We start from the raw sequence: 13562 nt of genomic DNA on the forward strand, positions 1-13562 counted from the left end.
GAAGGCAGATGCCCCATGGGTCGCTGAGGTGTCATGATGGTCTCTGAATGGTGTGCAGATGCCCTGCATGTCACTGAGGCCAGTGAGAGTCCCTGAGGGGAGGTGGGTGTCTGTCGTGTCCCTCAGGGTACAGCGGTGTCACTGAGGGAACGGGAGCGTCACTTGAGGGGGACACGGGCACGCCGCGTGTGGCTGAGCGCACATGCCGCTGGCTGAAGGGACGCCAGGGCCGCTGAGGGGCCGTGGGCTCGCCCTGAGGGACACGGCAGGGCCGGGTCGGTCCCCGCTGCGCCACCGCCGCCACCCGCTCGCTCCCTGCCGCAGGGAGCGTTTCCCACCCAGGCGCGGGCGGCCCCGCCCCGCCGCTCCCCTCAGCTGCGGGCGGGAACTCGAACCCGCTGGGGCCGCCCCGCGGGGCCGGGCAGCCTTTCAGAAGCCCTGGGGGAGCAAGCACTGACAGAGTCAGAGGAGCTGTTTGTTGCTAAAGGAAACCACATATTTGAACTGAAAGATCCTATATTTACTTTAGAGGTTCTTGCCAGCACCTTCCAGGACTCTCTGCTGTGCACACAGCACTTTTCATGCCCGCTCCCAACAGGCTTTGGAACGCAGAGCCCAACCTGGCTGGCTCTGCCACAGCACAGCCCAAACACAGGCGGAGGAAGAAGCAGTGGGGGCTGTTTTGTGGCCATGCCCGAGAGAGACTGGAAGGATGCCCTCCCTCTGCTCTCCCTTGGTTGGCTTTCTGACTGGCTCAGAGCCTGGGGCTGCCGTTCCTGACTTGTGGGGAGCAGAAGCACAGCCGGGATCCCGGCACTGCCCTGACAGCGCTGCGGGCACCGGCACGGCCGCATGTCCGAGTCTCGGGCACCGTGCTGCTGCTTCATTTGCCCTCAGGCACAGCCAGAGCTCCCTGCTAAGATCCCTGGTTCTGCCCTCTTCCTCATCCTGTGCAGGGATGGAGCACTGCTGTGCTTTCAGGAAGCTACTCTTGAAAACTTCCAGCATTCCAAGCTCCTTTGCCCTCCATGGATGCTTGCCATGGAATCCCTCACAGCTGAGTTCAAAGCATACTCAGGTTGGCTCTTCCAAAATTCAGGGGCTCTAAGGTGCTCAGCAAGATCTGGAACTGCACAGTGCTGTAGAACTGCACCTTCAGCACAGGGACCCTTCCAGCCTGACCTGCCCTCATTCCCCTTTGTCTGTGCACAAAACACGGCGTGGCAGAGAACGGCAGCAGGGGCCTGTGTGTCCCAGGGCCCCAGATTTGCTTCAGCTCCAGAGAGATGCAGGCAAAGTGAAGAAGCCAAACTGTTTATTAATGGAAGGCAAAGGGATGAGCTGGGAGGGAAAAAAGGGGATCGGCAGGATCTGAGGGCTAAAGGGAAAGAGTTGTCCACAGGGAGGGAGAGTGGAGGGAAAAAGAAGGGCTGGGCAGAAGCTAAGGGCTAAAGGGAAAGAGTTGTCCACAGGGAGGGAGAGTGGAGGGAAAAAGAAGGGCTGGGCAGAAGCTAAGGGCTAAAGGGAAAGAGTTGTCCACAGGGAGGGAGAGTGGAGGGAAAAAGAAGGGCTGGGCAGAGGCCGAGGGCTGGAGGGAGGGAGCTATCTATAAGCAGGGAGAGGGCTGAAGCAATGCAAGTTTCCCGCAGGCCAATCATCAGCTGTGTCTGGAACTCCAGCTGGTCTCTTCTACTCTCAAGGTAGTCTCATCTTCCATTGCATTTGGAGGTCTTAAAGAAACACTCGCTCTTCTGAGCCACTTCTGCAGCTTTTTCACTGAATATCTGTTGAACAACTATGTTTGTCTGCGAAGGGCTGTCATCTCTCCTCAGGGCTAGAAGGGCTGGAAGAGAGAGGAACAGAGCCACGGTAAGAGCCTGGATCTGTGGGAATCCTAGGAGACCTTCCTGTGAGGGCCATCCCACCCAGCTCTTGCCACGGCCACAAGAGAGGGGGGTGTCTGAAACCTCTGTGCGCACTGCCCACGCCACTCTTCATCCACACAAGGAGCGAGGCCGGCCCCAGCCGGGACAGGGATTGCAGCTCCCTGCTCAGGCTCTGCAGCTCCCTGCGCCAGCCCCCGCAGTCAGCCCGCTGCCGTCACTCACCCTCACAGATGACTTGGAGATCTCCTGGCTGCCCCTTGAGGAGCACCCCGGCGATGCCTGTGAACACAGAGCCTGTCACGGCCCCAGCAGCACAGCTCCCTGCCGGCGGCGCTGCCGGCGCTGTGGCCACACGGGCTGCTGGCCCGGCAGGGCTCAGCCCGGCCCTTGCCGCACGCTGCCGCCCCAGGGCACGGCTGCCAGAGGGCGGCAGCAGCAATGCCCAGGCCGGGCGGGGCTCCACGGCGCCGGGCCCGGCTGGCGCTGCCGGGGCAGCAGGCGGGGCTGGGGCCGAGCTGCGGCGGGCCGGGCCGGGGAGGGAGCCCGGGCTCGGGGCTCACCCATGAACGTGATGGCCGCCTCTCGCAGGGGCTCCTGTGGGCTCTCCAGGTAGCACAGGGCCCGGCGCAGGTGCTCGGCCGCTCTGCTCCTGTCCTCTGCCAGCTGCAGAGAGCGGCAGGAGGGAAGGGTTGGCGCGGGCTCAGCCCCTGGGCCGGGCGCTGCCTGCGCCCAGCCCTGGCCTCCCCTGGCCGCAGAGGCCTGAGGCGCGGCCAGCAGCCGCTGGCCAAGGGCTCCCGAGGGCAGGGGGCAGAGGGCCGGCTGCTGCCCGGGGAGCCGCGGTGCCGGCCCGCAGCCCCGCCGGGCCGGGGCTCCATGGGCACCCGGCTCGGGCCCACGGGAGCCTGGAGAAGAGCCCGCGTGGCCTCTGGCTGCAGCAGCGGGCAGGAGCACAGCTGCCAGCCCCGCACACTGAGCTACGCACTCAGGGGCCTTCTCCAGGCTGACGCTGGCGCTTCCAGGCTGTCCTTACCAGGACCTCAGCAAACGTCAACAGGTTCTCTGTCTCCACCAGCTGCTTGAGTTCCCTCTTCTTCAGGAACCCGGCCGCACATTGTAGTGTTTCCCGAGAGGCCTGGAGAGCAGCAGAGGGGCACAGATGGCCCCACAGGCCAGGGCACAGGGGCATCCCAGTGGCACAGCCTGGAGGAGGCTGCAGCCCGCAAGGTGCCAGGGCAGGAGGCAGTCCAGCACCCTCCCAGGGGGACAGCAGCAGCCCATGATTCCTCACCTCTGCCACATGCTGATTCTCATCATGGCAGTGGAAGAAGAGTGGAGGTAGGCTCTGGCACACAATTGACTTAAGGGGCTTTTTTCCCTCGTCTACTACCAAATCCATCACCTTGAAGAAGAGGTTAAGGGAGAGCAGCTGCACATGGCTGTTGTCCTAGAGGAAAGGAAAAAAAAGTCAGCACCAGCTACTCCAGGCCCATCTGAACAGTACAAAAATCCACGGGGCCCAAAGTTTCTGGGCAGCAACCAGTGCCCAAGGCTGGGGACACAGAGCCTTACGTGATCAAAGAGCAGCAGGAGCGCCTCAGCCAGCTTCGGGGCAGTGGTGTCGGATACCAGGATGTCATTGTTCTTCAGCAAGTTAGTCAACACAGAGAGCGTCATTCTGACCACCTCTCCATCTGTATCACTCAGCAGCTCCAGAAGGCTTTGAAAAACGCTGCATATACGCTTGGCCTGTGTGGAACCCAAGGCTGTGCTAGGAGGCCATGGTCGGCTGCACCGCCACCACCGCCCTGGCACTGTAACCCCCCCTGCTACTGCAGGGCCCACAGGCCAATGGCCTGAGCCAAAGCACTGGGGCAGGTGAGGCAGGAGAGCTGGGAGCAGCTGCCTCAGCTCCTGAAGCCCTGCCAGCCCAAGGGGCAGCTTTCCACAGCACAGCTTCAGCCGCTGCCCCCTACTCACCATCAAGGGATCCTTGCTGAGCACCACGAGGCTTCTGAGTGCCAGGCGACGCCTCTCCCTGCACTCGCTCTGCAGGTACCTTGACATGATCTCCAGTGTGCTGTCAGCAGCTTCACTCCAATCCAGGCACTCGAGGACCTGAAAGGCACAGGGCAGTGACAGGGAGCTGGCCAGCAGGAGCTCAGAAGCGCACAGGGCTGGGCCCAGGCAGCAGCACAGGGCACGGGCACCGTCCCAGGCAGCTGTGGCTGTGAGAGGGCAGAGAGCTGGGAGGCAGCTCAGCCAGGCAGCGCTGGCCTTGAGGCTCACCTCCACAAGGAATGCCAGGGCGGGCAGATCCCAGTGTGGCTCCTCCCTGCCGAGCAGCCCAAGCAGGCGTAGAGCAATCCCAGAACACAAGGAGAGGGAGACAGGGCGCATCTTCCTGGAAGGGCAAAAAAGGCACCAAGACCATGAGGTGGAGGGGCAAACTTCTGCCAGGAATGACTCACAGAGGTCTGGTCTTTCTCCAGCATCCCTGGCAGGGATGTGAGCGCTGTGGGAGGTGGCCCCTTCTGGGCACCCTCCTCTCCCAGCCTTTTCCAGTCTCCTTGGCCGTCCCTCAGTGACGAGGCTCTCTGACCCATGACCACAGGGACTGAGTGGGGCACAGGGCACAAATGCCAGGGGCAATGGGGACAAGGGGGTCTCACCTGGCCAGCAGACCCACGGCATAGTGCTGGGTGTGAGCACACAGCAGCGTGTCCCAGCCACACTTGCGCTCTATAGACATCACCTCATTGTCACAGTGCAGCCGGCAGAGCAGAGCCTTCATGGCCTGCACTGCAAACCTGTGTGCAGAGCAAAGCCCAGGTCACACTGGGAGCGATGGCACTGGCCACAAGGGCATGGGAAGGCCAGGCGGACTGGGACCTGTTGTAATTGCTGGGAAGGCGGTGCTCCTTCTGGCATGCTGTCCAGAAGGTATCAACTTCCTCTGGTGGCATCTGCTGTGTGGTGATGACAACATGGAAGAGCAGAGCCACAAACAGGCGGGAGGAGTAAAGCAGCATCGCCTCATGGCACTCAGGCATGATAGCCCAGATCACCAGAGTTGCCTGCAAAAGAAACAGCCCAAGACAGCACTCAGTGCCGAGGTGTCCATGGGGCAGGGCCCAAGGGCAGATGCAGGTGGAGCAGCGGGCCTGGTGCCCCCTGAGCCTGCCCCTAGCCCAGGGTTCAGCCCAGCGCCTGAGGCATGGAGAGGATGGAGAGCTGCTGGGGAGGTGACCGAGGGGTAAGCAGAGGCCAAATCCAGAAACTCACAGCCAGGGCAAAAATGTCCCTGTCGTCCCCGTCAGAGGAGCATGTGCTGTGCAGGGGCCAATCCTCCATCACGCAGAGCAGTGTTGGCAGCACTTTCTCGACGGCTGGTCCCGATGATCCTATAGTTCTCCATATCATTTGAGCAGCTCTGTGGGATCAGAGCTCTGTGTCAGGGGCATCTCAGTGCCAGTACCGTGCCCTGTGCAGCTGTGGGGGCCCAGGTGACAGAGCCCCGGTGCCCTGAGGGGCAGGGAGGGAGCATTGGCAGCAGGATCGGGAAGCAGAGGGGCCCCAGGGTCCTGGACCTCTGTGCCTGTCTGGCAGAGCCCATAGCACAGGCTGTGCAGGGCCATGGGCCCCAAAGGCTGGTGAGCCCTGAGCTGTGCAGGCATGTGGGCCCCGTACCTGTCACACGTTGGGGCACAGCGCAGGAGGGTCAGCACCACGTCCACAGGGTGTTCTTCAGCCAGCCTCACAATGTCACTTTGCAGCCTGGCATCCACAGTGCCATGGGACACCAGCCTCTGGTGAATGTTCCTTACAATTGCTGGCACCTGGAGGAGGCATGGGGGAGATTTTGAGTGCTGTCCAAGGCAGCAACTTGCTCAGTTTCCCCAAAGAAGTGCTTCCCTTCCCGCCACACTGTGCTGGCCTCAAAGGCTGAGGGGGCCCAGTGACCATGGCTTGAGGGGACACACGATCCTGGCAGGCCTCCAGGCCTGGCCCCAGGCTGCTTACCTGCTGCTGAGAAGGAACAGAACTCTCTTCAAAAGAATCCTTAGTGGGAACATGAATCACAGTGGGAGCGGGCATGGTGTCAGTATCTGTGATTCCCTGAGTCTCTCCAGTGTTGGCGGATGTGATGACATCCTCAGTCACTGCCATGTCATCCTTTGCCCTGTGATCACTGGAATTCATTTCAGCCTCAGAGTCTTCTGAGCGCTCAGCCGAATCTGGTTTGGTGTCAGTATTAGCAATGCCCTGAGTCTCTCCAGTGTTGGCCACATCGTCAGTCAATGCCATGTCAGCCTTGGCCCTGTCCTCATTCATTGCAGCCTCAGTGTCTTCTGAGCACTCAGCCAAATCTGGTTTGGTGTCAGTATTAGCGATGCCCTGAGTCTCTCCATGGTCGGTGTTTGTGATGGCCACATCCTCGGTCATTGATGTGAGAAGAGCCTTTTCCCAGCTTTCAGTCACTGAGGTGTCAGAGTCTTGTGAGCGCTCAGCTGAATCTGGGCTGACATCAGGCTCTGCCTGGAGCTCGGTCAGCCCCGACTCAGGCTGGGCTCTGCCCTCAGCTGCTGTGGTGCCAGTCTTCCTACGTCGAATGCGCAGGAATTTCCGGAACCTCTGCAGGAGAATAAAGAACAGAGAAGGCAGGGACTTTGCATGGCATGCTCCAAGCGTGGTGCTGGGCTGAGCAGGGACAGCAGGCCCAGCCCAGGTGGGGGTGGCTGCAGGTACCTTCAGGGTTTTGCGGAAGCAGCCAGGGCCGGGTTCCTGCTCTCGTGTCTTGTCCTGGGCTGCATCTGGCAAAGAGCGAGTGCAGCCAGAGCTGAGGGGCTGCGGGAGAGGCCGGAGAACACAGCCCAGCCCTGTGCTCCCCAGCCAGGGAGAGCCCTGGGATGCCCCAGGGGATGGAGCACGGCCACTGCGGGGTGTCTGCCCAGCCCCTGTTCCATCCTGTCTGTGGGTATGTCCCCAGGGGATGGGATGGGATGGGATGGGATGGGATGGGATGGGATGGGATGGGATGGGATGGGATGGGATGGGATGGGAGGGATGGGGCCAAGCTGGCTGCCACCATCAGCTCTGTGGGCCAGCTCTGCCACTCACCCTCCTGCAGTGGCTGCAAGTGCTTGGGCTCTTCAGGCTGTTTTCCTGGGGCAGCTCCAGGGCCTTTCTCTTTTTTCCTCCGGAAGACTTTAAACAGGCTGAGAAATCTGCCTGCCATGCCAGAGTCTGTCCTTGAGGGCACCTTAAAGACACATGCCTTGTGAAAGTTCTGAGTTAGTAAGTCCTTTAGTTCTGCCTTGAAGGCATCTGAGACAGAGAAGCCTCATGAGGACTGCAGGACAGCAAGTCCTGCACTTTGGTCTCGAAGCCTCCTGCCACAAGGACAGGAGACACCTCGTAAATGGTTTTGGTCACTAAGTCCCAGGGTCACGCCTCGAGTGCACAGGCCAGAAGGATGGGAGATGCCTCAGAAAAGTTCTGAAGTCACCAAGTCTGGCCTTGCAGGCACCTGGAAAAGAGAATCCTCGGGAAAGCCACAGGCCACCAAGGCCAGCAGTCTTTCCACGAGGTCACCTGTAGGAGTAACAACTCGGAAGAGCTCCGGGTAGGACACGAACGAGCGTGCTGTGTGGGGGCTCCTCACGGCACCGCACTGTCCTGTCCTGTCCCGTCGTGTGCTCCGAGCACTGTGGCCTGCTCCTGTCAACGCCGGCTCCTTTGTCACCACGTGTCACAAAGGACACCCTGTCCCATTCCATGACACGGTGACCGTGCTGCAGCATGTCACAAATGGCCCTTGCACACACTGCTGCCTGCCCTGGGGCCACCCCAAGCCCAGCCAAAATGGCCCAGGCTGGAAGGAATGCCTGGCCCCAGGTGTCTAAGGCAGCCCCACAGGATCTTTAGGAAGGGCTCAGAGCATCAGCAAACGCTGCCCTGCTCTGCGGGCTCAGGGCAGCAGAAGGAGCCCCCAGGGCTGCCCACGCAGCCGCGCTGGGAAGGGCCCGGGGCCTTGCAGGGAAGCTGGCACGGCCTCCTTGGGACACGTCCCGGCCCGTGGCCATCCTAAACCCACGGGTGTGACACGCACAGGGAACGTGTGGGCCCGGGCACGAATGCTGCTCTGAGCCCTGGGGCCCGGGCAGCGCTGACAGCAGCAGCTGTGGCAGAGTCCCCGCCCAAGCAGAGCTGCCACCCCCGAGCCCTGGCAGCGCTGGTGCCCGTCTCCTGCCCCAGAGACCTGTGCCCCCGGGGGGCTTCTGTGCCACAGGGAGCTAAAGCCCACGTGCACTGGGGGCTGTGCTCCTTCCTGCAGGGGCTGATGGCCGGAGCACCTGGAGCAACTGCTGGCAACACTTGGACTCTGTCAGAAGGCAGAAGCTGTTAGTCAGTCCTGAAAGGATTTTTTCATGGAAGACATTGGCAGTAGCACCACAACACCATCAGCTGCTGAGTTTCCCTGGACGATTCGATTGTACAGAGGCACTGTCATGTTTAATGTGATCTTCTGTCAGTTCTTCTGGGAAAAACACTAGCCCAGTCTGTGATGTTCAACGCTCCAGGTGCTGCCCGTGTGTCTGTGTCATAGATGATACAAGGCAAATAAATATTTCCTCCAGACCCAAAGAGCCTGAAAAGTCACAGGGCTGCATCTCTTTTTGATTCTTTATTTAATGCTTTCCAGAGCCTGCTGAGCATTCTCAAGGTTTTCTCCCTATCTCTAGGGCACCTTCTCCAGAAGTTCTGCTGTTCCATCCTTTTGCATTTAGTGAAAGCTACCTGCAGTGACCAGTCAATCAAAGCCCTGGGAAAACCTGAACTCCTGGGTGAAATTGGGCAAAACATTTCTCTCCCAGATCTGAAGCCATTAAGTGCCAAGCACTGTCCCCAGTGTCATACCCTGTCTCTTGGAAGTGTGCTGATGCCATTTAAGAGGGGTGCCAATGAAAACTACTTTTAACCGTTTTGTAATTTCTGCATTAGCATTCAAATCCTTGACCAGAAAAATCCCATGGAGACATTTCTGGGATTCTTAAATACCAAAGCTGTCATTTTTACACTGGATTTCGGAGTCTCTGAACAGTCACACAAGAGTTTAGTTCTAAACCATACAGAAAAATTCCCTGGTGTTCAGCTACAATTTTTCCATTGGCATATACTCCTTATGACTACTTTAGGCAAGAGCAGCAAAGCCAAGAATGAGCCAAAGAGGCCATTCCTGTGTTCTAATGTGCTGCACAGCACTAACTGGGAATTCAAGAATGGATTCGTGTCACCCTTGAGTAAGGAATGGGTAAACAAGTGACACACTCCATGCATCTTAAGATGGCATAAATGCTTCCTTTATTACAATCTCCCGACACTTCTAACCAACATGGTTCACCCAGAACCTGATTGGCTCTTAATAACACCTGTCACCTGTTGATTTATTAGGGACCACCCTTTGATAAACCATCTGATGAGAAAAGAACTGTTTCAAACACCAGCTGCAAGACTGTTTTCATTCTTTCTCTCTGCCTTCTCAAAACTTGCTAGAACAATTTCTGGGAAAGTTTATCTGGCTTTTTCTCTGACCAGGCTTTCAGTATCCACAGGATTCAGGAGTCTCAGGGTGCACAGGAAGCCCCAAAGACTTTGGGATGCTGAAATGGACCAGTGTGCTGCTTGTGCCTGGGCTGCACAGGGCTGAGCTCCATCTGGATGGTCTAACAAAGGCTGAATGGACATACAGTGGCCCACTGGAGACTCCTATTCCAAATCCTGGGAGCTACACTATTCAGCTGTAAGCAGCTGAATTTGTCATGTTAGCTTGAAATGCAGGGGAGGAAAAGGTAAACATGGAAAAGTGTTCTTCCAGTTCTACTGACAGCTGTGCCTGCACAGCACCTGTGCCCATGGCAGGGTGGTGGGAACTGGATGATCTTTGTGATACTTTGCAACACAAAGTGTTGTGGCATTCTGTGATTCCCCAAGTGGAGAGGAAAACTGACCCATGGAAGTCCCAGGTTTTCTCCAGCGCCTCCTTTGTTCCAAGCAAGTCCAGGATTTCATTTCAGAGCTGAGGCATGTGCCTTTAAGATGCCTGCATGGAGGATAGGGAGGGCAGCTGCAGCGCAGGGCTGGTGCCCCATCAGAGTGTCTCTCTGCCCATGGCACCAATGCCGCTGCCTTGGGACGCCACCTGGGGAAGGCGAGTCTGCCCTCAAGCCCGGCCATGGAAGTCGGTCAGGGCCACAGGCAGCAGCTGAAGCAGCCAAGCGTGGCTGTGAGGCTGGCAAGTCAAGAGAGAGCCATTGTGGCCAACTCTGCTGAGCCTTTTGCCAAAGCAGGGGCCATGGTGCCCCCGGGCTCCCCCCGTCTGGCATCCCGGCGGGTGCGGATGCCCGGCCGAGCAGGTGCCGCCCTTCGGGGTGCTGCTGTTGCTGAGCCCGCTCTGCTGCTGTTTCTGTGGGCTCCAGAGCCGCCGGGGCAGCAGCGACTGCGCAGCCCTGCTGGAGGAGACACGGCCGCCCTCCCCATGGTGGCAGCAGCTCTGCGGGCCCAGAGCTCTGGGTCAGGGGGGCCTCGGTCACGGCACCGTGGCCTGGGCAGCCGCCAGCCCTGCCTCTGCCCCTGCCCCTTCTTGGCAGCACCCAGTGGCCGTGCCCTGGCAGCAGCCCCCTGCCCTCCCTGTGCCCAGCCAGCCCAGCCTGGGCACCTCGGGGGTGTCCCCACCCTCCTGCTGGGGTGGTGTCCCAGCCTCGAGGGCTCTGCCGCAGGCCTGGGAGACGCTCTGGGGAAGCGCCAGAGCAGCCGGCTGCCAGGACCAAGGCGGCTGCCTGGGGGCTGCTTGTGCCCTCTGACACCCAATTCCTCAGGGCTTCCCAGCACCCCGGCTCCTCAGGGGCCTCCTGGTGTTCTGCCGATTGACTGAGGCTATTTAAAGGACACATCACTGGAAATAATGGTCTTTTTTTACTGGGAATATGAAGAAACCACAGTGTTAGATGATACATTCAATAAAAAATATGTGCTTGGTTTTAATGACAAGCAAAAACAAGCAAGGTAGTGCACCTAAATCAGTACCGTACGAGAGAAAGGAGAGCGATTTAAAAGAATCATCACCAATTGCCTAAATTGTTTCTCATCTTGCAGATCTGCACTTGCTGGGGAGCCACATTTTACGCCAAGGACCTGGGGAACTATTCCCAGCAATTGGGAAAATCCTAGGTCATCCATTCACCCATAGATGAGGTCTCCAAATTTGCCCCAAAAGTGGCTCCAGCTTTTATAGGTTAAAAAGAGCAAGTCCAGGTGACTTGATGGTATTTTTAGCCCAGAAAACCCTGCTTCTGATGGCACACTTCACAATCAGCAGGGGACACAGCTAGGTCAAAGCCCAGACCTCTGCTGGGAGTCCTTCCCCTCAAACACCCTTCAAACAAACCTCTATTCAAGTCAGTTGGGAAAGTTTCTTCAAATGATCCATTGCTGGCACACAACTACATATGGTTATGTGAAAGTTTCTAAAGCAGCTGCTTTGGAGTCAAAGAGCCAGCATTAAGAGTCCCTGTCATCTATTTGTAGCTAAATCACACTTAGGAGGACTTGAAGGAGTTTGGAATGACTTAGAGACCGGACCTCTTTGTTTTTTAGATGATGCCGTTTATTTTTCTTATCTTCTACATAGACAGGAAGGGTGAGATTGGCTCACATCTCCCCTACATAGCTCAGAAGGTCACAAGACTCCTAGTTACAAGACCTTAAAAGGATTTATTGGCCAATAAACTTGCCAACAAGGATATATATCTTTGTTTGAAAAGACAGGTGTCTGCTAAGGAAGGCAGAGCCTCTCCTGAAATGGAAAATATGAACCCCCTGCCTCTGAACTGTTATAGGTTTGAAATTAAGGGGCTCTCAGGCAAAGATATGGGAGCAGGAATAACAGTTCTTTAATAGGGAAGGAAAAAAACCCCAAACCAATGCAGTAATACAAAACAACACTGACAGAGTGAGAATATGGCCTGACTCCCTGTGTGTCAGGGTGTTGGCAGCAGTCCCATTAAAGGGTGGCTGCAGCCCTCCTGCAGAGACAGGTGTGGTTCTGCTGGAGCAGGGATCCTGTAGAAGGGTGGAGTTTTCCTCTGAAGATCCAGTGGTGGGGTAGATTGGTCTGGTCTTCCTCTGGGAATCCAGTGGGAAAGGGCTGCTCCTCTGGGAATCCAGTGGGAAAGGTGCTGTGTGTTCCAACCATCAGATTATATCCAGGAAGGAATGCTTGGCTCCTCCCCCTGGGCGGAGCTTCTCCCAATGGGATGATGTAATTTTATCAGTCATGCAGCGACACTCAATGGCCCATGAACACAAGATATTTCCCCGAGGGAGGACTGGTTTGTGGGAGAGATAAAGAAAACTGCCCTACTTCTGACAGGTGGCAAATGGAATACACACATTATCTTTCAGTCCAGGACATTATCCACCCCTTATTCTATTTCCATCTGCATCACACTGAAACCTTACATACACTTCTCACTTAAGACTGGGTTTCCCTGTGGTACACATTGGCTTTCTCCATCTTTCTGCATTACCCACCAAGTGTAATTGGGTCCTTGAGCAAAAACAGTCCCACGGATGGGTTTGTCTTTGCCTGAGGTGGGATTAATCCAAACAGTCTTTCCTAAAATACCTTTCATATGTACCACAGGATCTTGATCTCCATCCACTGTGTGCAGGAGTTCAGACTGGGCAGGACCAGCTCAATTGATGGGCCCTCAGGTATTGACCATCCAGGTGGCTTTTGCTAAGTTCATTTCCCAATTTCTAAGAATTCCCCCACCATGAGCCTTCAGGTAGTCTGAAGTAGTCTGTTACACCATTCAACTTTCCCAGCAGCTGGTGCATGATACGGTATATCCATTCAATACCATGTTCCCTGGCCCAGGTGTTGATAACGCAATTCTTGTAATGGGTCCCTTTGGCCAACTTAGTTCTCTCATGTCTCCACAGGATTTGCTTTTCCAGGCCTGGGATGGTGTTCAGGCCAGTAGTGTGAAGCACAGGGCAGTTCTCCAACCATCCAGTGGTGGCTTCCACCATTGTGGGCATGTAGCGCTTACCCTGGCATGTCTGGGGCAGTGGGATGTAGTCAATCTGCCAGGCCTGCCCATACTTGTACTTGGACCCCCGCCCACCATACCACAGGGGCTTCACCCGCTGGGCCTGCTTGATGGCAGCACACATCTCACAGTCATGGATAACCTGAGAAATACTGTCCATGGTTAAATCCACCCCTGGGGCTCATGCCCACTTACAGGTGGCATCTCTGCCCTGATGGCCTGAGGCATCATGGGCCCATCGAGCTAGGAACAACTCCCCCTCATGTTGCCAATCTAAGTCTATCTTTGACATCTCTATCTTTGCAGCCTGATCTACCTGCTCATTATTTTGGTGTTCCTCATTTAGCCTGACTCTTGGGGACATGGGCATCTACATGATGGACTTTCACAGACAGATTTTCTAGCCAAGAGGCAATGTTTTTCCATTCATCAGCAGCCCAGATTGGTTTTCCTCTATGCTGCTGGTTGGCCTTTATCCACCTTTTCAGCAAGCCCCACAGAGCATTGGCTACCATCCACAAATCAGTATAAAGGTAGAGCTTTGGCCACTTCTCTCTTTCAG

At 56.9% G+C, this 13562-nt stretch overlaps 1 protein-coding gene across 1 annotated transcript; it reads right to left on the bottom strand.

Annotated features, from left to right (window-relative positions):
- Positions 1-1706: 1706 nt before the first annotated feature.
- On the bottom strand, positions 1707-13160 carry LOC136558885 (maestro heat-like repeat-containing protein family member 6). Its single transcript, XM_066553651.1, has 15 exons — positions 13001-13160; positions 6633-6697; positions 5907-6518; positions 5574-5722; positions 5169-5316; positions 4776-4960; positions 4556-4693; positions 4173-4287; positions 3864-4001; positions 3456-3632; positions 3175-3330; positions 2917-3018; positions 2447-2549; positions 2109-2165; positions 1707-1843 (listed from the first exon to the last, which is right to left on the bottom strand). The coding sequence occupies exons 1-15, from the start codon at positions 13158-13160 to the stop codon at positions 1707-1709; spliced, it is 2442 nt and encodes an 813-aa protein (XP_066409748.1).
- Positions 13161-13562: the final 402 nt, after the last annotated feature.

Source organism: Molothrus aeneus, chromosome 7 (genome assembly GCF_037042795.1).
Source record: "Molothrus aeneus isolate 106 chromosome 7, BPBGC_Maene_1.0, whole genome shotgun sequence".
In the NCBI taxonomy this organism is placed as follows: domain Eukaryota; kingdom Metazoa; phylum Chordata; class Aves; order Passeriformes; family Icteridae; genus Molothrus; species Molothrus aeneus.